Source organism: Salpingoeca rosetta (assembly GCF_000188695.1).
Source record: "Salpingoeca rosetta unplaced genomic scaffold supercont1.16, whole genome shotgun sequence".
Classification (NCBI taxonomy): domain Eukaryota; class Choanoflagellata; order Craspedida; family Salpingoecidae; genus Salpingoeca; species Salpingoeca rosetta.
In genome coordinates, this window is record NW_004754918.1 from 533298 (window position 1) to 555797 (window position 22500).

At 60.0% G+C, this 22500-nt stretch overlaps 6 protein-coding genes and 2 non-coding genes across 8 annotated transcripts in view; 5 read left to right on the forward strand and 3 right to left on the reverse strand.

The window, feature by feature from the left end:
- Positions 1-251: 251 nt before the first annotated feature.
- PTSG_13255 (uncharacterized protein) lies at positions 252-2657 on the forward strand. Its single transcript, XM_004992450.1, has one exon. It carries the CDS (start codon positions 346-348, stop codon positions 2572-2574), a length of 2229 nt encoding a protein of 742 aa, XP_004992507.1. The 5' UTR covers positions 252-345; the 3' UTR covers positions 2575-2657.
- A 227-nt stretch (positions 2658-2884) lies between these two features.
- Positions 2885-14661, forward strand: PTSG_07092 (uncharacterized protein). Its single transcript, XM_004992451.1, has 7 exons — positions 2885-5690; positions 5967-6048; positions 6257-6686; positions 6974-7079; positions 7223-7413; positions 7716-7964; positions 8161-14661. The coding sequence occupies exons 1-7, from the start codon at positions 3038-3040 to the stop codon at positions 14563-14565; spliced, it is 10116 nt and encodes a 3371-aa protein (XP_004992508.1). The 5' UTR covers positions 2885-3037; the 3' UTR covers positions 14566-14661.
- A 218-nt stretch (positions 14662-14879) lies between these two features.
- Positions 14880-16325, reverse strand: PTSG_07093 (uncharacterized protein; the record flags this gene model as incomplete). The annotated part of the gene is made up of 4 exons (XM_004992452.1): positions 14880-14898; positions 15006-15147; positions 15338-15416; positions 15705-16325. 4 exons carry the CDS (start codon positions 16323-16325, stop codon positions 14880-14882), a joined length of 861 nt encoding a protein of 286 aa, XP_004992509.1.
- A 174-nt stretch (positions 16326-16499) lies between these two features.
- On the forward strand, positions 16500-16571 carry PTSG_20124. The gene has a single exon. It is a non-coding gene; the product is annotated as a tRNA-Pro (tRNA).
- A 1002-nt stretch (positions 16572-17573) lies between these two features.
- On the reverse strand, positions 17574-17645 carry PTSG_20125. The gene has a single exon. It is a non-coding gene; the product is annotated as a tRNA-Pro (tRNA).
- A 20-nt stretch (positions 17646-17665) lies between these two features.
- On the forward strand, positions 17666-20681 carry PTSG_07094 (uncharacterized protein). The gene is made up of 5 exons (XM_004992453.1): positions 17666-18436; positions 18859-18937; positions 19128-19269; positions 19562-19722; positions 19989-20681. The coding sequence occupies exons 1-5, from the start codon at positions 17810-17812 to the stop codon at positions 20483-20485; spliced, it is 1506 nt and encodes a 501-aa protein (XP_004992510.1). The 5' UTR covers positions 17666-17809; the 3' UTR covers positions 20486-20681.
- Positions 20581-21774, reverse strand: PTSG_07095 (uncharacterized protein). Its single transcript, XM_004992454.1, has one exon. The coding sequence runs from the start codon at positions 21644-21646 to the stop codon at positions 20831-20833; it is 816 nt and encodes a 271-aa protein (XP_004992511.1). The 5' UTR covers positions 21647-21774; the 3' UTR covers positions 20581-20830.
- An 18-nt stretch (positions 21775-21792) lies between these two features.
- The window catches only part of PTSG_12535 (uncharacterized protein), an 867-nt gene continuing 159 nt past the window's right edge, over positions 21793-22500 (forward strand). Inside the window, exons 1-2 of the mRNA XM_004992455.1 lie at positions 21793-22084; positions 22313-22500. The exon at positions 22313-22500 is cut by the window's right edge and continues 159 nt beyond it. Coding sequence (XP_004992512.1) covers positions 22338-22500 — 163 coding nt within the window. The 5' untranslated portion in view covers positions 21793-22084; positions 22313-22337. The remainder of the gene's footprint in view (positions 22085-22312) is intronic.

The window sequence follows — 22500 nt, forward strand, 5'->3', positions numbered from 1 at the left end:
GTGTGTGTGTGTGTGTGCGTGTGTGTGTGTGTGTTGTGTGTGTGTGTGTGTGTGTGTGTGTGTCGTAGTGTGTTGTGTTGTGTTGTGTGTGTGTGTGTGTGTGTGTGTCATCGCTGTCGTTGATCGCGGTTTTGATGCGTGCAAGAGCGTGCTTCTCAGTGTGGCACATACAATCCACCGAACAACGCCGTGCACACACGCACACACACACGCACACGCACACACACACACACACACGCACACACACACACACACCGTCCCAAACAGGAGGTGGAGGGAAAGCAAAATGCAGAGTGGTTCAGCAAAGGCAACTCAGATGGACTGAGCCGTCGCGAGAAGCTGGCCATGGACACGCTGTGCGCTGCATTGGAGTTCCTGCACGATGAGAACGGGTCCGTGGCCGTGTTTGACGCCACCAACACCACGCGCAAGCGGCGCGCGTGGGTGCTGGAGCTCCTGCAGTTGCAGCAGCACCGCGGCGTGCGCTGCCTCTTCATCGAGTCTGTCTTTGAGCGCCCGGAGATGGTGCAGCAGAACGTGTCGGAGAAGATGGACATGTCGCCGGACTGGGTCGGCATGGACCGCGCCGTCGCCGAGCAGGACATGTGGCGGCGCATCCGCAACTACGAGGCCGCATACGAGCCCGTCCTGGCAGCAGAGAAGCTGCCGTACCTGCGCCTGGTCAACTTTGAACACGCAGCCACCCTCAACTTGGACCTGGCCAGCGAGAGCACGCTTGTGAAGCTTGCCGTTGCCTACGCCTGCTCCATCCACAACGGTTACCGCCCAATCACGTTTGAGCGCTCCGACACAGACACCGAAACGCCCGCTGCGGACAGTGACAATGGCACTGGCACTGGCACTGCAAAGCACACCGAGCGTGCCGCCACAATCACTACGACCAACGACAACGACGGCAACGTCGATGACACTCTTGATGAGCAAGGGGTGCGTGAGAGCAAAGCTGCAGCACGGCGCAAGCTGCGAGGCGAAGTGGTAGCACCAACAACAACTGCAACATCCACGGCAACAACAACAGCAACAACAGCTGCAACAGCAGCCAAAGAAGGGGGTGCACTGCAGGCTGTTGGGCATGCGCAGGATGCAGCGTTTCTCCATGCCTCTGGTGTGTGGCAAGCGGAAGGGCGTTTTGCGTGCAACAAAGCGCTCAGCGCCGCCTTCTGGCAGCCGTTTGTATCTGCCGTCTCGCACGAGAAGCAGGCGACAGCCACAACAACAACAACAACAACAACAACAGCTACACCAAACACTACAAGAACAACCACAACAAACACCACAACAGCAACAAAAACAACCGCAACAAGCACAGCAGGCACCACAACAACATCAACGACAACAGCAGCAACCAATGCACCAAGCGGTATCCCCGGCACCGGCAGCGGCAGCAGCAAGGGTGATGATGCAGGCGTGTTGCTGCATCCGGCGTCACAGTCGGAGGTGTTGCGCATTTCAGTTGACACGCTGCTGCGCACGGCCGCGCTGCTGCATCCTCGTGCGGGCAACCCATCAGCAACAACGGCGCCATCAGCCTCGTCGGCCTCGTCATCAGCACGGCGCGTGTCGGAGTCTGCGCTTGCTGCTGCGCTGTCCCGCTCCTCCTCGACCAAGACCAACAGTGCGAAGACTACTGCTGCCGTGAGCGACCATGCCGTGTGTGGCGGGAGCGAAGACTGCAAGGCATCCGCGCTGCTGGACGCAGCGGAGGTGACAACGGCGGCGGTGGGCGGGCAGACAAAGCAAGCCCTGCTGCTGGCTGAACCAGACATGCTGTCATCATCCATGCTGTCTGAATTCTCCATGCCGTCCACCCCACGGACGCCGGGTACGCCAACAAGACAGCGGCAGCGGCGGAAACAGCGGCAGCAGCAGCGCAGTGGTGTTGGTTCCACATCCTCTGCCTCGTCGCTCTCTGGGTCTTCCCCAACACGCTCTCGCCTCAAACACTCCACCTCCAGCAGCAAGAGTGTGTCGGCGAATGGGGAAGACGGTGATGATGGTGGCGATGGTGATGATGGTGATGATGGTGATGTGAACAACAATGATGACACGGCTGCTGAAGATGACAACAGCGACAGCGGCAATGTTGCTGATCGTGATGACATGTGGCGTGAGGACGACAAAGGGAGCAGTGACACGTTGGCCGAGGCTGGCCCTGAGACAAGGCACCCCGCGGTGGCGGTGGTGGTGGTGCCGCCACGCATGCGATCGTGTTTGAAGGTGGTGCAGCAGCTGTTGGCGATTGAATCCGGAAAGCAGGCTGTCACTGTGCGGGTTGGCCGGGATTGCAAGCGTGCCAGTGGCACCAACCGCACGTGGTCAACCCATCCAACGGACATTGCTGCTCGTGATGATGAGCATGACGACAACGAAGACGACAATGATGACGATGATGATGACGATGATGACGCTGTGACGCGAAGAGAGGAGGCTGTGCTGTTGTCATACTATGACTTTGATGGGCAGTTGTGTGCCATGTTGGAGAAGCATGGTCGTGCCACCATCACGCCTTTTCACACAGAGGGTTCGGCCGCCTGGTCTCTTCACCAACCATAGCTTGTTGTGCGTGTGCATCTGCGTGCGTGTGTGTGTGTGTGTGTCTACGTCTGTGTGTGTGTGTGTGTCTACGTCTGTGTGTGCATCTGCGTGTGTGTGTGTGTGTGTGTGTGTGTCTACGTCTGTGTGTCTATGTGTGTCTGTGTCTACGTGTGTGTGTGTGTGTGTGTGTGTTTGTTTGCGCTGTTCTTGTATCCTGTTATCCCCTTTTTTTTTCTGCTGACTCATGAATAAAAACTGCTGACGCGCACCAACAACGCCTCCTCGCCTTCGACGCAAACAACCACCAGCACACTGCCGCATTTACACACACACACCACCCCCACACCCTGCTGCTTCGATCGAGTTGTGTGAACTGACACTGCGATCGATCGAGCGAACAAACAAGCGAGCGCGCGAACCCCCCCACCTTCTCCCTCTCTCCCTCCCTCTCTCTCTCTCTCTTGCTCATCGCACAGCAGCCATGTCGTCGCCGTCAACGACATCCAATCGGTGGGCAACACCATCAAAGGCGTCACAGAACAGCCTGCTGCAGCCCACGACGACAACGATCTCTGGGCTGTCGTCCTTGGCATCGCCCACCTTGACATCTGCTTCTTCCACATCAACAGCAGCAAGAGCGACAGGGAACGCCACGGTTTCCACGCTGCTGCGTCCCATGACAACAACAAGCTCTCCACAGCACACGACAAGCCACATCACCCCATCACCAACAACAAACACCCTGCGATCAACACCAACAACAACCACAACGCCAACAGGCCATGTGTTGCACGCATCGCGCTACAACAACAACAACACCGCCGCCGCCACCATCACCACAGCAGCAAGAACATCAAAAACAACAGCATCGACACTTCGTCTGCAATCTGGCACACCTTCGTCGGCTTCCACAGCCACATCCTCGAAGCTGATGATGCGCAGCGGTCGCATGGGCACCACGTCGTCCACCTCCACCTCAGCCTTCGCGCTCAGCACGCGTGGGAGCGACAACGCGCCAGCATCATCCACGGCACTGGCCCTGGCGTCCAATGAGCAGGCGCTGGAAACGGCGCACCTGTCACTGGAGGATGCCGAGTTTGAGGCGTGGAAGGTGGCACAGGCGCACGCCGCAAGCCGGCTGGTGCAGCAGGCACCCTCCCTGCACCGCCTGCGGCGCCGCGCCATCAACAACCTCAAGCTGGAGTTTGTCAATACCGTGGCGGCGTCGCTGATTGGCGGGCCCAACTTCAAGGAAGCCACCGACCCAACACGCCAGCACCTGCTGAGCCTCACCACGACCGTGCTGGGCGTGGACCCGGAGTTTGTGCTCAAGCTCGCCCTGTACTCGCGCCAGCACCTCAACATCCGCACCACCAGCAACTTCTTGCTTGCTGCCGCAGCCAACTTCCCGGCCTCCCGCCGCTACCTCTGGCTGTACTTCTCCGACGCCGTGCGCCTGCCCAGCGACTGGATCGAGGTGGCCGAGCTGTCAACGTCCCTGCACGCGCACAACCGGCACCTTGGCTTTGGCGCGCTGCCCTCGGCGCTGCGCAAGGCGATGGCCGCCAAGTTCAGCGACTTTGACGAGTACCAGCTGGCCAAGTACAACAAGTCCAAGAAGAAAAACAGCAACAAGAAGAAAGGCGCCAGCACCGACAACAGCGCCAGCGGCAACCGCAGCCGTGTTGCTCGACGGAGGCCCCGCCGAGTCCGTAGTGCAAACACAGCAGACAGCGGCAGGATGAGCGATGATGATGATCATGATGATCATGATGATGATGGTGATGGTGATGGTGATGATGAGCGTGAAGGCGAAGAAGCGGTTGTGCGCCAGTACTCGAACCGCTCTGATGATGAGGAGGAGCTGGAGGCCATGTCCTTCACCATGAAGCAGCTCATCCGCAAGATCCACATTGTGGAGCCCGCGTACCCCATCATGTGCATTCTCGGCCGCAAGTACCCGAGCTCGCAGGAGGAGTTTGTGCGTTCGCGTCTGCCTGGCAAGTGGGACGAGAGCCTGGCCGGCAAGCGCATGCGGCTGCAGGTGCCCAAGACGTGGGAGACGCAGGTGTCTCTGCGCGGGAACACGGCCGAGGTGTGGGAGGACCTGCTTGACTCGAACAAGCTGCCCTTCATGGCCATGCTGCGCAACTTACGCAACCTCATCCTTGCGGGCGTCAGCGAGCGCCACCACAAGCGCGTGCTGGGCAAGCTAACAGACCCTGGCGCCATCGCCTCCAGCCGTCAGTTTCCCTTTCGCTTCTTCTCTGCCTTTGAGGTTCTGCATGAGCTCGTGCACCCGGAGACAGCTGCAAGCGGCCACGGTCGCGGTGGTCGTGGTGGCCGTGGTGGCCGTGGTGGCCGTGGTGGTGGACAGAAGGCGGTGAAACCAGCACCACCGGTGACGCCTGAACTGCGTGCGCTCACACAGCAGTACCACGACGCGTTGAACGTGAGCGTGAAGCTTGCCACGCAGTACAACGTGAGCCCGATTCGCGGCACCACGCTCGTGTTTGTGGATGTGTCGGCGGAGGCAGCAGCACTGCCGTGCACGTCTGCGCGGGGGCTGGGCAAGCCACGCATGGTACTTGAGGTGGCGCTGCTGCTGGCACTCATGTGCAAGAAGGCGTCGGAGGAGTGCACGCTTGTGCTGCACAGCGACGAGTGCGTGCCCTATGTGGTGACGGTGAGCGGTCGCGATTTCGGCATCCTCACGCTGACGAAGCAGCTGGTGGCGGTGAGCGAGCAACTCCGCACATTTGGTGACACACGCACGCCAACACCGGCAGGCGTGCAACAGCTGTACCGCAGCTACGGCAACAAGACGCAGGCTGCAAACGAGCGCTCTGAGCTGCACAGGGTGGCGTGTGCGTGGTCGGCAGCAATGGCGGAGAAAAAGACGTGTGTTGGGTTCCCATATGCCCTGCTCGCACACCTGACAGCACACGGGCAGCGCCTGGACAACATCCTCTTCTTTGGAGTGCACTGCACGATGACGCGTGAGATTGCCGACCCTCTGCTGCGCCACCGCCGCCTTCTCAATCCGGAGCTGCTGTGTGTCATGGTTGATCTTGCCCAGCGGTCTGCTGGATGTGTCACCGCCGCCGACGACGCTGGCCCGCTCTCAGATATCGGTGCGTAATCGTGCGTGATTGTGTGTGGGTGTGGGTGTGGGTGTGGGTGTGTGGGTGTGTGGGTGTGGGTGTGGGTGTGGGTGTGTGTGGGTGGGTGGGTGTGGGTGTGGGTGTGGGTGGGTGTGTGGGTGGGTGGGTGTGGGTGGGTGTGTGGGTGGGTGGGTGTGGGTGATTATGTGTGTGTGTGCGTGCTGGAGAACGTGTGCTCGGGGAAGCTTGGGTTGCGGTGGAGTTCACTGCGTTGAATTTCATGTGTTTGTATGTGTGTTCTTCCAGAGCGCAATGATCAGCTGGATGTGTTCCTGGCCGGCTACTCCGACGCCATCCTCAACTACGTCGCCCAGCGCAGCGAAGCAAGGTGTGGGGGGGGGAGACGCGCAAACACGTCCTTTATCTGTCATGTCGTCCTTTTCATGCACGCGCCACGGCTCACATCACTTCCACAAACAAACAAACACAACAACACACAAATTCACTCACGCACGCGCACACACACACGCACGTACTCACCACACGCACACACAACCACACCTACGCACACTCACCACACGCACACACAACCACAGGGGCGTGTTGGCGTTTGTGGAGAGCATCGACTCTCATCGGCGGCTGCGGGAAAAGGCCAAACCAAAAGGGAGTGGGCTCACCCGCAAGGCACGGCGCCTGCTGGCAGGAAACAAGGGCAAACACAAGTCGTCTGCGCTTGCATCACGCGGTCACAAGAGGTCACTTGCACGCAACGCGCTGAACAACGGCAGCAGCAGCAGCCACAATGATGGCGCGAGCGAGGCTGGGCTGTATGATGACACCGTTGGCGCAGAGCCCTTGGGCCTGCTGCCCGTGCCACGCCCACCAAGCACAGGCACGTGGAGGGTTGTGCGCATCTTTGTGTCGTCGACGTTCACGGACATGCACGGCGAGCGCAACTACTTCACGCGGAACATCATGCCAGAGCTGCGGGTTCGCGCAGATGCCCTCCGCATCAAACTTTTCGAGGTGCGTTGAGATGTTTGTTTGTGTGTGTGTGTGTGTTGTGTGTGTGTGTGTGTGTGTGTGTGTGTGTGTGTGTGTGTGTGTGTGTGTGCGTGTGCGTGTGTGTGTTTGTGTGTGTTTGTGTGTGTGAATGAATGAATGTTTGTCAACATGTCAGCGCGTGTGCATGATCCGTTCCTGTGATTGTTTTCAGCCTGTGCACACCTTCTCCTCGCATTCCCCACGTGTTTTCACACATTCCCCACGTCCCTGACCCTCTTGACCCTCTTGACCACCGCGACGAACGGCAGGTGGACCTGCGGTGGGGCATTACGGAGCACGAGGTGCGCGACCAGACCGCGCTCACCACCTGTCTTCGCGAAGTCGAGAGCAGCCACATCTTCCTCGCCTTTCTTGGTGCGTACGCGAGTGGATTGCTTGCTGTGTTGACGTGTGGTGGCTGTAATTGCTGCTTGAAACCCCGCGCAAACTCGCTCCCTTGCTCACGTCACACGCTTACCCTTGTGTTGTATGTTGCTGACGCCATGGCGTGCTTGCAGGCAACCGGTATGGGTGGGCGCCAGAGTCGTATCCTGTGGACGACAGCGACGGCCGCTTTGGGTGGCTCAAGTCGTACCCGCCACAGCGCTCCATCACGGAACTGGAGTGCCACGTTGGCGGCCTGGCGCACCCGCACGCCTCAAAGAACCGCTCGTTCTTCTGCATTCGCAGCAGCGCCTTTCCCGATGAGGTGAGCACATGTGTATTGTGTGTGTGTGTGTATTGTGTGTGTATTGTGTGTGCATGTGTATGTGCGCATGTGTATTGTGCGTGTGTGTGAGGTTTTGAGGACAACATTTTGCAATTGTTGACACACAACCCCCATATGATTAAACGCCACCCCACAACATACACACACACATCCAACCCCTCACATGTGACCCATACCCATCACACACAAACACACACACACACACACATGCACGCATTCGCTCACACACACACACTCCTCTTTCCGGCCCCAAATCATCATCACCGCCACCACCTCAACAGGTACCTGATATGTACCGGTCCAAGTTTGTGGACCACGACGAGGAACAGCGGCGCAAGCTTGAGCAGTTGAAGGAGCGCGTGCGCAGGAGTGGCCTTCCTCTTCTCGATAACTACCGGGCAGGGTGGAAGGAGGGCGTGAGTGATGCATCGACCATCCTGCCGGCTGCAGCCAACCTCCACTCGTTTGGCCAGTGGGTCTTTGACCATCTTTGGACCCTCCTCAAGTCAAACTACATGATCAACCCTGAGGTGCCCGCGCTTGCTTTTTGCTCGTCTGTGTGTGTGTCTGTCTGTGTGTGTGTGTGTGTGTGTTTGTCTGTCTGTCTGTGTGTTTGTCTGTGTTGTGGTATAGACGACACCACCACCATCACCACCACCACCACCACCATCTTGCAGCGGCTCACTGTGACCCTAATCCCAATCCCTTCGCCTTCACCTTACGCAGGATGATGAAGAAGTGGAAGACGTGTCTGCACCACGCAACGAATCCAATGACAGCGACGAGGAAGACACTGATGGTACCAACACCGACACTGACGAGACCAGCCACGATGCCTCCTGCTCCTCCACCTCATCGTCGAGCGATCTGCCGTTGGATGAGCATCAGCTTCGGGCGCAGGCGCTTGCGGAGACGTTTGTGGGCCACGACCAAGAGTTGCAGCAGGTGCAGGCCTTTGTTGCGGACACGCACGTGCGGTCCGCACTGCACGACCATGCATGCCTGGTGCACAGCAAGGCCGGACTCGGCAAGTCAGCCTTCCTTGCCAAGTTCTGCGACATGCACGCAAGCGAGCACGGGTGGGTGCATGTGCTGCCGTTCTTCGTCGGTGCAGTCCCCGGCTCATCCTCCTGGTCCAGTGTTCTCAGCCACCTCTGCCGTCAGCTCAAACTCCGCTTTGGCGCGTCGTCATCAGCAACGGCACAACACGGCACCGCACACGATGGTGACGACGATGACGATGACGATGGTGATGCTGGTGATGGCGGCAGCGGCAACAGTGGTGGTGGTGGTGGTGGTGGTGGTGGTGCAACGCGGGCGGCCGCGCTCAAGGCAAAGCTTGAAGCGCGGCTGAAGGCAGCCAGCAAGGCCGTTCCGCCATCTCACACGCTGGTGATTGCCTTGGACGGCCTCAACGCGCTGTCGTCCACACCAACCGGCCGCCACGGGCGACGTGCAGCCACGGGCGCATCCGCTACTGGCAGTGGTGCTGGTGGTGGTGCTGGTGGTGGGGGTGGGGCTTCCACGGGAGCACAGCTGCTTGAATGGCTGCCACTGCCGCTTCCGCCCAACGTGAAGTTGGTTCTGTCGGCAACCGAGGGCCCGGTCACACGCGCGCTGCAGAGGAGGTTGGAGGCAGAGACGCGGCTTCGGTTGGCCAAGGTTGCCCTGCGTGCGCTCAGTGCACGCGACAAGGCCGCCCTGGCCCGTAGCATCCTGCACCGCTACAGCAAGCGACTTGACGAGTCCGCCTTCAACAACCAGCTGAACGTGCTGACCAGCAAGCGCGACGCGGGCCTGCCGCTGTACTTGGAGGTGGCCTGTCAGGAGCTCCGCCTAGGCGCCTCCTTCGAAACCCTGGACGCCAAGCTTGCGTCCCTCGCCGGCACGCTGCCTGAGCTGTTTGGGCAAGTCCTTGACCGCCTGGAGCAAGAGCTTGGGCACGCCCTGGTTGCCTCCTGCATGCGCCTGCTGCTGTGCAGCCGCGATGGCCTCCGCGAAGGCGATCTCCTGGCGCTGTTGCTCGAGCCGCTGCCAGCCTCCGACGCAGCTGCATCGACGTCTGCATCGACGTCTGCATCGGCGTCATCAACACCCTCAGGGCTGCTGCGCACATCCACGTCCACCAACAAGGCGTCATCGTTGCTGTCAACCGCATCCCAGTGCGGTGTTGCCGCCAGTGGCGGTCAGCGGCAGTACGCGTCTGCAGCAGCCAGGCCACAGCCTGCGGCATCGCCCCTGCTGGTGATGAGTCTCGTGCACAACATTGCGCCCTTCCTCACCCGCCCCTCCCGCACAGCCGCTGATGGACAGCGCACGTTCCTGCACGCACAGCTCCGCAGCGTGTGCATGAAGCGCTACCTGCCCGATGGCGTGACGGGCCGCCCAGCCAAGGCCGTGCACGCCATGCTTGCAGCGCACTACGACCGCTTGCTCCGCTCCACAACTCGCACAACGACGACCGAAGCAGGTGCACAGGGAGCACAAGGGCGAGCAGGCGCAGCATCGAGCGTGGACGAACCAGCATCCCTCGGACGACAGGCACACGGACAGACGCTTCATGGTGCGTTTGGTGGCACCAGTGGCAACAACGCAGGCAGAAGTGCTCTCGCCCTGTCGTCGTCGTCACTGGCATCCTCGTCACTTGCGCTGAGCAGCAGCCTGCGCGTGGAGCCACCGGTGACAACGCGTCACGATGCGCAGCACGCGGGCGACAGCAATGCCGACACTGGCGCTGGTGCCAGCGCACGGCAAACAGTATCGGAAGTGCAAGGCCCGCTGTTCAGCAGCGATGACGCGTGTGCGCTGCTCAACCTCCCCTACCACCACCTCCTCGGCTCCTCCGTGAGTGCTTTCAAGGACTGCGTGTCGCAGTTTGCGTTTGTGGAGGCCGCTGCGCGCATGGGCCAGCTGCAGCAGGTGGCCACCATGTACAGCGGCGCGTTCTTCCTGGAAACACCGCTCCCGCCATCCACCGTCACTTCGCTTGCGAACGACACCGTGTTGGCTGAGCTGCACACGTTCGTTGCGCGGCACGCACGCTTGCTGGCCAGCTACCCACGCCTTGTGCTGCAGGCCGCTGTGAACGACCGCTCGTGCCCACACCTGCGCGCCCGCGCCATCGCCGCCTTCCGTGACCTCGAAGCCAACGCCACCCTGGTCAAGCTGACTGCTGCCGATGTGGATGCGGATGCCAGCGGCCATCGCGGTGCTGGCACCTCCCGCACCTCAGCCTCGAGCGTGACGATGAAGAGCTGGAAGCAAACAGGGCCAGTGCAACGCGGCACAGCCACGCGCGCAGGCGCAACGCAACGTGCGCACACCGCCGAGCAGCAGCAGCAACAACAGCAGCAACAACACCAGTGCGGGAAAGAGACCGGGAGTGATGCGGCGCAGCTGCTGGTGCAGGCTGGGTCGCCAGCCGCTGTTGTGCCGCCATCGCCGTTGACAGCGGAGGATGTGCAGTCCTCGGTCGCTGCGTTTGCCATCAGCCCCTCTGGCTGCTTTGTCGCGTGGGGGACGCCCGCTGGTGCGATCACCGTCGCCGATGCGCAGAGTGGGCAGCGTGTGGCCGTGCTGGATGCGCACGGTGGCGCGGTAACGGCGCTTGCGTTCACCACCTCGGACCACGAACTGCTGTCTTGTGGAGACGACGACCGCGCGTGCATGTGGAACGTTGCCTCGCAGGAGCGCGTGCGAACGTTCACGGGCCATTCACGGAGGGTCACGGCAGCGACGCTGCTGTCGCAGCACCGGCTTGTGGCCACATGCTCCTGGGACCAGACAGCCCGCCTGTTTGACGCACGCACGGGGAAGCCCACCTCCATCCTGCGCGCCACGCAGGGCCCCGCTAACGCGCTGGCGACAACTGCGGACGATAACACCGTGGCTGTTGGCCACTGGTCCGGCGCCGTGGTCGTCTGGGATGTGCTGGCTGCGTCCACCACCAACGATGCGGAACAGGCCAGGCTCACCCGCGCTCCAGATCAAAGCATTGCAAGCAACCGCGGCCGTGGTGGTGGTCGTGGTGGTCGTGGTGGTCGTGGTGGTCGTGGTGGCCGTGGTGGCCGTGGTGGCCGTGGTGGCCGTGGTGGTGGAAGAGGCGGTGCGTCTTCATCATCGTCACGGCAGGGTAAGCCGTTTGTGCTGGAACGCGCTGCACCGGGCCCAGCAGCGGTGGTGCTGAAGACAGGATCGCCCGTGCAGGCATTGCGGTACAACCCCCATGGCTCCAGCCTTGCCGTGGCCTGCAAATCCGGTGACGTGACTGTGTTTGCCATGCCGTCCGGGATACGCGTTGTCACGTTCAACGCGGTGCCCCAGCCCTCGGTCACACCCCTCGCCCTCAGCATGTCTGCAGCCACGCTTGCGCTTGGCTGCTCGGACGGCGCCGTGCGCGTGCTTGAGGCGGAGCCTGGCGAGCTCTCCCTGCACCGCAGCGCGCTGGCTGGGCCCACCTCCTTTGCGCGCGCAGATGCGACGTGCATGTGCGTGCACCGCGACGCCGTCGTGCTTGTCGGCTATGGCGATGGCACCGTGGCCTCGTTTGACCTTGAAGGAAACGTGGTGCGGGCACAGCTCGTGCACGACCGCGCCGTGTCGGGCATCTCCCCGGACACGCGCACGGACAGCGTTGTCTCGTTTGGGCAGGACCGCCGCGTGGTGCTGATTGAGGGCGTGATGCGAGGCGTCGACACGGCAGCGGCTCGCTCCTCCTCCTCCTCCTGGCGAACGTCCGCGCTGACGCACGACGTGGACGTGCTGTCTGCGTGTGTGCTGACGCGCAACGAGGTGGCGATTGGCGATGTGGACCGGCACCTGCACTTTCTGCGGCGCCAGCAGGACGGGTCGTTTGCGCGCATGGCTGTGGCCGCGTCGCACGAGGGCGGCGTCTCTGCGCTGTGCCGGCACCCCAGCCAGCCCACGCTGTTTGCTGGCGGCTGGGACGGCAAGATTGTGCTCGCACACACCAGCAGCGCGCACGTGCAGGAGGAAGAGGCCAACGTGCACGCGGACCGCATCACGCAGCTGTGCGTCAACGCGAATGGCACGCGCCTGGTGAGCACCAGCAATGACGGCCTGGCCAAGGTCTTTGCCTACCAGCGCAAGGGCTTCCGTGACACGCCTGCAACCACCACCAACACCAACACCGCGTCTGCAGCGTCAGCAGATGTCAAGGCGCCGCGAACAAAGCCGTACAGCCTGCGCCTGCTCGCCGTGCTGGCTGGTCACGAAGGCATTGTCACGGATGTGGCGTTCCTTGGTGTGCACATCTTCACCTGCGGCATGGATGGCACCTACCGGTGGTGGAGCGAGGACGGTAGCCTGCTGGCCACCAAGCAGCAGCCCATGGAGGAGTGTATGGCCGTGGCCGCCACAAGCACGCCTGCCCGTGGCGCTCGCAGTGGTGGTGATGATGGTGTCGGCTTCGTGTATGTGTGCGGCTCCGAGGGTGCGCTCATGTGCTGGCGCCCAGACCGCTTGGCACACGTGACAGACATGACTGCGCACACCCGCGACGTGACGTGCGTGACGCACACGAGTGAGGACCAGGTGCTGGCGGCGTCCCTGGACGGGCAGTACTCCAAGTGGCAGGAGCCAACTAACAGCATGCTCACACTGCTGTCACGTGCCATGCGCCTGCCGGTCGTGCGTGCAGCGGGCACGGCGCCGCCTCGCCTCGTGGATGTGCTGGCAATGGTGGAGCGCGCAGTGGGCGAGGACGCCAGCACCGCTTCTGCCAACAGCAGTGGCAGTGGCATCAGCACCACCGAGAAGCGGTCCATCCTCAGCGGTGGCTCTGGCCGCACCAGGGGCACAACATCCACCACCTCCTCGTCTCGCCGCCACACACGCTATGGAGCGTACAAGGGGCGTGGCGCCGTCGATCACACGCAGCAGCTGCACATGCTCACGCCCGTGTCGTTGCACCACCACCACAGCGCCGTTGTTGGTGTTGTGCCCGTGTCGAGCGGCGGCTCCGTGGCCATGACGGCAGTGGAGGCTGGCGAGGTCTCGCTGCGCCTGTTCAGTGCTGCAGCTCAGGAGGCCGCGGGTGGCGTTGGCGATGATGACGGCGACACGCTGCCCGTCGCTGTGAAGCGCTTGCGCGTTGCTGGCGGTGCGGGTGACGGGAACATTGTGCGCTCGCTAGTGGCGCTTGAAGTTGACGGTCAGGGCAGCAGGAGCACCGCCACCGCCACTGTAAGGAGCACTGTTGGTGGTGGCGGTGGTGCACTCACACAGAGCGGGCAGCAAGGCGCGTTGCAGCAGCAACTGCAGCAGGCCACTCGCGTGCTTGTTGTTGGCGTGCAGGATGTTTCGCTGTTGAACGTGGCGCTGGGCAGCAGCAGCGCTGCGGAGGTGGATGCCAAGGTGTTGGCACGTGTTGACGCGCCACACCCCATTACGCGGGTGGTTGTGGCGCAGGCACCTCAGCGGGTCATTGTGTGTGGCTGGTCGGGGATGGTGCTGGTGTATGATGCGCAGCTGCGTGACATGCAGCGCCCGGTCTCGTTCCGCGATAAGCACTTTGCCGTCGACGCTGCCGTGTCCCCTGGCGGCAGCATGGTTGCTGTGGCGTACGAACACGGGCTTGTGGACGTGTTTCGGCTGGGCTCTGCTGCCGTTGAACGGCTGGCGTCTGTGCGCGCAACAGAGTGCAACATCAACGGGACGTGGGCCACCAACGTGGCCTGGCTCAAGCAGGGCCTGCTGCTCACCACGTCGTCCGGCGCTGTGTGCTGCTGGCGCTGCGACGAGGCTGTCGGTGGCCCGCTGCTCTCTCGCCAGTACGCCGTTGTTCACGCGCACTCGTCGCCAATCACCGCCTGCTTTGCGCCTGCGTGTGGTGGTGGTGGTGATGATGATGGCGGCGGCGTGGCGGTGGTGGTGACGGGCGATGCGCGCGGCATGCTGCGCGTGTGGCACTGTCGCCGTCACGGGGAGCGGACCACGCGAGACAGCGAGCTGAGCGTGCAGCCGCCCCAGCTGGTGCTGGTGGGCGCAGTTGCTGTTCCCGGCAGTGTCACTGCGTGCACCCTGTCTGCTGATGGCACCCGCCTCCTGGTTGGAACGGCTGCGGGTGGCATGCATGTCTTTGACCGCTGGCTCACAGCCGGCAGTGACTGAGCGTGGCTTGTTGTGGTTGGTGGATGGGTGGTGGTGGTGGTGGTGGTGAGATTTGTCTCTTGCGGTGTGGAGGGTGTGGAGGGTGTGGAGGGTGTGGCTGCAAACGAATAAATGGTGGTGATACACCGGAGTGACATGATGTGACATGACTGATGTGAATCGTGAACAACACAGCGAGCAACAAGGGAGAGAGAGAGGGGGGAACGAGGGCGCGAGATGAGGTGATGATGGTGTGGTGTGGTGTGGTTGTCGTGTGGTGGTTGTGCGGTGGTTGTGTGGTGGTTGTGTGGGTGTATGCGGGATGAGGTTTACTTTCAAGAATATAATAATTTTCTGTAATCAGCAGCGCGAGGGGGGCAATAAGGGGCAGGAAGGAAAGAAGACAGGCGCTATAATTATGTGCGTGTGCGTGTGTGTATGGAGGGCGATTGACGACGCACGCTTGTTGGGCGGCGAGGACGTCTTTGAATGGTGCACGTGCGTATTCCTTGAGTGCCTTGGCGGCGTCGGCTTCCGATAGGTCCGCTGGATCCGTGCTCACGCCCACTTCTTGCGTGTCTGGCAGGGGATGCACGTGCTCGTCTGCACAGATGTTGGGACGAGGCGAAAGCGTGCGCAGCGGATGGTGAGCGATGGGAATCAGGTGAGCGCAGTGGTGTAGCGCACTAATGGTGGCGCGCACTACTGGTGGGGAGCGGCGCGTGGGTAATGAAAAGAGCTCTGATCAGGCATGAGGTGTGTCAGAAACAAGCACGACAACATACATGCGTACCGTGGCGCGAGATGTCAGACATGTAGCTGGCGAGAAGCAAGCCCTTCACTGCAGACTCCTGCTCATGCACAAACTCCACCTGGAAACGTGACACACGCGTGTGAGTGGGGATTGGGCTGGGAGGAGGAGGGATGCACATGCTCGTGCATGAAGCACAGAGGCGTGTGAACACAGGCCAGCAGTGTACCGTGGCAGCATTCACACACATGCACACAGAGGAGCGGCGTATGCGCTCAGAGGAGCGGCGTATGCACTCTCACACTCTCTCACTCTCTCACTCTCTCACTCACACACACACACACACACAGGTGCACATGCACACACACACACACACACATGCACACCAAGACCACCAGCTTACACATACGCCACGGTATGTCAGGAGAACGAGCGGGTTCACGCCATTGCTCATGTCAGGGGAGAGAGCATACGTGCACACTTGCTGGTATGAGTACAGCTGCGCCGCGTGGGAAAGAGCATGCATGTGTGTGTCGGATTGGTGGCCAACGAAGAAGATGACCTTGCCTCGTTGCCAGTCCAAGACAACGAGGATTCGAGAACCTTTGTTGGCTGGCGGCAGCTGCTTGAGCGGGAACTGGCGCCGCTTGCACAGCCGGCCATCGGAGTAGAAGCGGATGGAGTGCTCCTGCATGCTCGTGTTGGACGTGCTCTGCTCCGTCGTCGAGCACGGCACAATGCCCACGCCAATCTTGCTGTCCGAATGCTTGCTTGTGATGTGCACGACAAAGAAGTGCGCCGTGGGGTTCCCCGGCTGGGGGCGGCAGGCCGGCGTGGCATCTGCCGGCATGAACGCCGGCTTTGGCTCCTCAATGTCCCTCTTGCGAATGCGGGAGAACACGCCCCCATCCGCAAATTCAAGGACGCACTTCTTCTTGTCCGCGGCTTCCCCAAACCGCTTGAAGTCGCACTGCACCCCCTGCACCAGTCGGGCTGCTGTGGCCGGCACCGCCGGCGCTGGCGTCGTCATAAAACGAGTTGGATTGGAAGAGGCGGGCGTTGGAAGGGAGAGTGAGTGAGCAGCGTCGTGGTTGTCGTGTGGTTGTGTGATGTGCGGTTGTGTGTGATTGTGGTTGTTGTGTGCGGCATTGCCGGGGTATGCTTGAGTTAAGCAATTTTTGCCATGGAGACCAAGCAATATGGCGGTCCTGTGGTCTAGGGGTATGATTTCCGCTTAGGGTGCGGGAGGTCCCGGGTTCAAATCCCGGCAGGACCCCAGTTCTTTTTGCCTTTTTTTTTTGGTTTGGGCTGTTTGAACTGCTGGACTGGACGATGAATCCTTCTGATTGCTTCGTGGTGCAGTTGATTAACAGCCGTAGCAGGGCTTGATGTTCATTGCATGAGAGCATCAAGGCAGGGGGTAAAGGAACAAGCTTGCTGAAGAGCTAGAGAACACAAAGCTCGATGTGGATTTCTTCTGGTTGCCTTGGGTTGATTTGTTTCCAGTGCAGCCTCACTCGACTATTGAAGACTGTGAGCATTCCTACCCGCTTCTTGTGACGGGGTACCGTGTTTCCCCAACTAACGCAGCTCCTAGCTCACCTGTATTATTGAAGCGCTCAGGTCCGCTAAAAGCAAGACAGCAAGACCCAAGAACGCCATCTTCGTTTTCAGTCTACATATTGTTTTGTTGAGGGCCGAGGACAACCCCTGAACAGCCACCGAGCAATCATGGCAGAGGATCCCTCTGTTGTGATGTGGGAACAAGAGCGGGTTGTGTGCCCACGACACGAGGCTACAAAAGACCATCCTACCATCACAACTTATCATGCTGCTGCTTAGTGGCTGTGTTTTTCTTTGAAGGCTTTGCTTGCTGTAGTGTGTTGACTCACAACACCCTCCTTCTTTCCTGGCCCACCCTCCTTGTAATAATTGCAAGCCAGCGAGCAGACGAGTAGAGGTAGAGAGTAAAAGCGCGAGTGTCGGAGATGCCGACAGTTCAGCAGTTCCGCCGTGCTCTTCTTCTTCTTGGCTGCCGTCTTGGGTTCAGGTGCATCTTTCTCCTCCTTCTCTCACTTCTCTCTGTTTGTGCTCGCTTGCAGGCTTGCCGGCTTGTCGTTGTGTTGGCTGTGCCAACGCGTCTTGACGTGTGTGATGGCCGAGTTGATGCACCCCGAGTCTTGCAAGCAAGCAAGTAAAGCAATCAGGATCGATCGTCCAGTTCAAACAACCCAAACCAACAAAAAGAAACAAGAAAAAAGAAAAAGAAAAAGAACTGGGGTCCTGCCGGGATTTGAACCCGGGACCTCCCGCACCCTAAGCGGAAATCATACCCCTAGACCACAGGACCACCACATTTCTTGGTCTCCACGGCAAAAATTCCTTAACTCAAGCATACCCCGGCAATGCCGCACACAACAACCACAATCACACACAACCGAACCACACGACAACCACGACGCTGCTCACTCACTCTCCCTTCCAACGCCCGCCTCTTCCAATCCAACTCGTTTTATGACGACGCCAGCGCCGGCGGTGCCGGCCACAGCAGCCCGACTGGTGCAGGGGGTGCAGTGCGACTTCAAGCGGTTTGGGGAAGCCGCGGACAAGAAGAAGTGCGTCCTTGAATTTGCGGATGGGGGCGTGTTCTCCCGCATTCGCAAGAGGGACATTGAGGAGCCAAAGCCGGCGTTCATGCCGGCAGATGCCACGCCGGCCTGCCGCCCCCAGCCGGGGAACCCCACGGCGCACTTCTTTGTCGTGCACATCACAAGCAAGCATTCGGACAGCAAGATTGGCGTGGGCATTGTGCCGTGCTCGACGACGGAGCAGAGCACGTCCAACACGAGCATGCAGGAGCACTCCATCCGCTTCTACTCCGATGGCCGGCTGTGCAAGCGGCGCCAGTTCCCGCTCAAGCAGCTGCCGCCAGCCAACAAAGGTTCTCGAATCCTCGTTGTCTTGGACTGGCAACGAGGCAAGGTCATCTTCTTCGTTGGCCACCAATCCGACACACACATGCATGCTCTTTCCCACGCGGCGCAGCTGTACTCATACCAGCAAGTGTGCACGTATGCTCTCTCCCCTGACATGAGCAATGGCGTGAACCCGCTCGTTCTCCTGACATACCCTGGCGACTGCGTAAGCGTGTGTGCTTGTGTGTTGCGCGTGTGTGTGACGGTGTGCATGTGCACCTGTGTGTGTGTGCGTGTGACGGTGTGCATGTGCACCTGTGTGTGTGTGCGTGTGACGGTGTGCATGTGCACCTGTGTGTGTGTGTATGTGTGTGCGTGTGACGGTGTGCATGTGCACCTGTGTGTGTATGTGTGTGAGAGAGAGAGAGAGTGTGTGTGTATGACGGTGTGCATGTGCACCTGTGTGTGTGTGAGTGCATACGCCGCTCCTCTGAGCGCATACGCCGCTCCTCTGTGTGCATGTGTGTGAATGCTGCCACGGTACACTGCTGGCCTGTGTTCACACGCCTCTGTGCTTCATGCACGAGCATGTGCATCCCTCCTCCTCCCAGCCCAATCCCCACTCACACGCGTGTGTCACGTTTCCAGGTGGAGTTTGTGCATGAGCAGGAGTCTGCAGTGAAGGGCTTGCTTCTCGCCAGCTACATGTCTGACATCTCGCGCCACGGTACGCATGTATGTTGTCGTGCTTGTTTCTGACACACCCCATGCCTGATCAGAGCTCTTTTCATTACCCACGCGCCGCTCCCCACCAGTAGTGCGCGCCACCATTTGTGCGCTACACCACTGCGCTCACCTGATTCCCATCGCTCACCATCCGCTGCGCACGCTTTCGCCTCGTCCCAACATCTGTGCAGACGAGCACGTGCATCCCCTGCCAGACACGCAAGAAGTGGGCGTGAGCACGGATCCAGCGGACCTATCGGAAGCCGACGCCGCCAAGGCACTCAAGGAATACGCACGTGCACCATTCAAAGACGTCCTCGCCGCCCAACAAGCGTGCGTCGTCAATCGCCCTCCATACACACACGCACACGCACACGCACATAATTATAGCGCCTGTCTTCTTTCCTTCCCGCCCCTTGTTGCTCGCTCGCGCTGCTGATTCACTCTCCCTCCTCACACACACGCACGCACACACACGCACACACATACACACACGCACGCACACACACGCACACACACACGCACGCACACACACGCACGCACACACACACGCACGCACACACACGCACGCACACACACGCACGCACACACACGCACACACACCCTTTCACTGATGTGTGTGCAGGCTTGAGGTTGCGTGCTCGGAGTTGGAGCAGCAGGCCGAAGAGAAGCTCTTGCAAGTGGAGCATGCGACGCGCCGGTGCAAGATGGAGGCTGACATGGACACGCATTTTGCCATGCGCAACGCTCAAACGCTCGCAAACGCCTATCTTCGCCAAGCACGCGGTCCGTCCACACACACACACACACACACACACACACACACACACACACACACACACACACACACACACACACACACACACACACACACACACACACACACACACACGTGTCTTGTGTTTGCAGCAACACCCATGTCAGCAACGCATGCAAGTCTAACACCAGCCACACCCTGGCACGCACCCATGTCCCCCTTCTCTTTCCTGTCCCCCCCCCCACACGCACGCACGCGTCATCGGAACCTTTCTCTCGATTCCATTTGCTTGCAGTTGAAGTTGACATGCACTACAGCGAACAGGCGGCCTTGCTGCGGCAACCAGAGCCCCAGGCACACCGCCACACAATTGCCAGCAGCAGCAGCAGCAGCAGTCGGAGGAACAGCAGCAGTAACGGTGGCAGTGGCGGTGCTGTGCGTGCGGTTGCCAACGGGCACGTGGCAAAGCGGAGCAAACACGGGAGCAGGAGTGATGGTGATGGCGTGTCGTCACAGGAATTGCAGTCGCTCGTACGAGAGGAGTTGGCCAAGTGCAAGCTGATGCTCGAGTACCTTGACAGCATCGCCATGCAGCCGCCTCGCAAGGCACACGCACTCCCCCCGCAGCTGGCTGGCCTGCAGTCGCGCCCGCGCTTCACCCCTGCAGATGTGAGCAGCTTACCATCGAGCGTGCAGTGCGTGGATGTGCAGTCGTTTGTATCGGAACAGGGCGGCGTCAACGACCACAATGCCTTGCCGATTCAGCACACGGACGATGTCATCCAGCTGTGATGACTGCATCTGCGACACGAGACACACCTTCTGTTTGTCTCAGCCTTCCTCGCTCGCTTGCTCGCTCGCTCGTACTAGCTTGGCTGACTGACTTGCTTTGCGCACTTCTAATAATCACAATCGTTTAATGGCATGTGCTGGGCGCGTTGTATTGCGTTTTGCTATGTCCCCTGCATAAGTAAAGATGTAACACGACAGGACACGTTTTCATGCGTTTTCATGTCACCAGCCCGCACTTGTGTCCGTGTTATCCAATCCTCATAGTCATCACGCTTAATCCAGGCCCACAGTCGTCAGGCTCACTCCATCTCCATCACCTCCACGCTCACTCCATCCTCATCGCCTTCACGCCCGCCCGTCCTCACCGCCCTCTCCTTCATCAGCGTCATCATCGTCGTCGTCTGCATCCAGTGCCATCTGAGCCACCTCCGTGGCCAGGGCCGCTGCTTGTTCTCGTCGCTTCTGGGCTTGCTCCTGCAGATGGGCCTCAAGGCTCGGGCTCCACATGGCGCTCTTCTCTGCATCAGCGAGCGCGGCAGTGACGGCGGCGATGTAAGCGTCCACGAGCTCGGGCTGCATGGCGGCGGAGGCGATGGCCTCCGACTCTCGCAAGTCTTCTTGAATTAGCGGCCAAACCAGTTCAAAGTACTTGGAACCCAGCCACCGCGTACGGCGCTGCTGCTTGTTCTCCAGCAGCTGACAGACGTGCTGCACGGCGCGCAGGCGGCCAAGGGAGTCGAGGAACGCCGAACCGGTCTCGTCCTTGCCCTGCACCCTCTGCAGCCGTGCAAGGTCAAATGAGGAGCACCCGCGCAGCGTCTCCCGAATCAGCACCTGCAAGTGTGGCAGCGAGGCCCTTGACAAGGGCATCTCTTTCACGCCCACATGCTCTTGCTGCTGTCGCTCTTGCTGCTGCTGCTGCTGCTGTTGTTGTTGTGATTCGGCAGGTTGTGCGTCGCCTGTGTTTTGCTGTTGTTGTTGGTCGTCCTGTGCGCTGCTGCGACGTGGAACGCTGCTGCTTGTGGCCACCACAGGTGTCTGGCTGTGCTGCTGTGCCAAGACCATGCTTAAGAATGTCTTGAACGCCTCTGAGATGGTTGGCTGCTGGCCCAGCAGCGCCATGGCGTCCCCAACGCGAACGTCCTCATCCTTGTTTGCCATCCCGGCCTCCTTGTCCTTTGGTCGACGCTTTGGTCTGCGCTCGCTGCTTGCTTGACTTACTGCACTACTGCTTTGTTCCCCTGGCTGCCGCGGTTGTTGAATAACTTGTGAAGATATGTATATTTTTCGTCATCGACCAGCCAATACCGAGCCACTGCCACCAACACACTTTGCATTCAGCAGTTAGCAGCGTCCTCCAACACACACACACACACACACACACACACACACACACACACACACACACACACAACACGCACACACACACACACAACACGCACACGCACACACACACACACACAACATACACACACAGTCATGATCACTGACACGCAGTTGATGCTGACGGCCAACATCCTTGGCGTCGTCATCTTTCTTCTTGTCATTGCATATCACTACGTATCAGCAGTGCAGAAGAAGGAGACTTGAACAGCAAAGGTGTGTACGTGCGATGTGCGATGTGCGCGTGTCGTGTGCGTTGTGGGTGCTTGGTGTGTGGGTGCGTTGTGAGTGCTTGGTGTGTGTGTATGGGCGTGCACTTGCATGCGCGCGCACTTGTGTACATGTCAACCCCAACGTCCATGTCGAACAACACTGTCTTACCTCTTTCTTCACTCGTACAACTGACATCCCATTCGCGCAACCACTCTGCATTTGTCCCTGCAGTCTATGTGAAGCGTCGTTTCCATGCATGTCTCGTTCTTGTGTTTCTCGTTTCAATCGCCTTCAGTGCCCCTTCCTCTCTCTGTATCAACCTCTCTTGATCTTTCACACCAGCCGACGCTGCTTCAAGTCTTCGTACTTTGTTATCCCCCTTTCTCGAAGCAGTACACCAACTGTGCGCGTGTGTACAT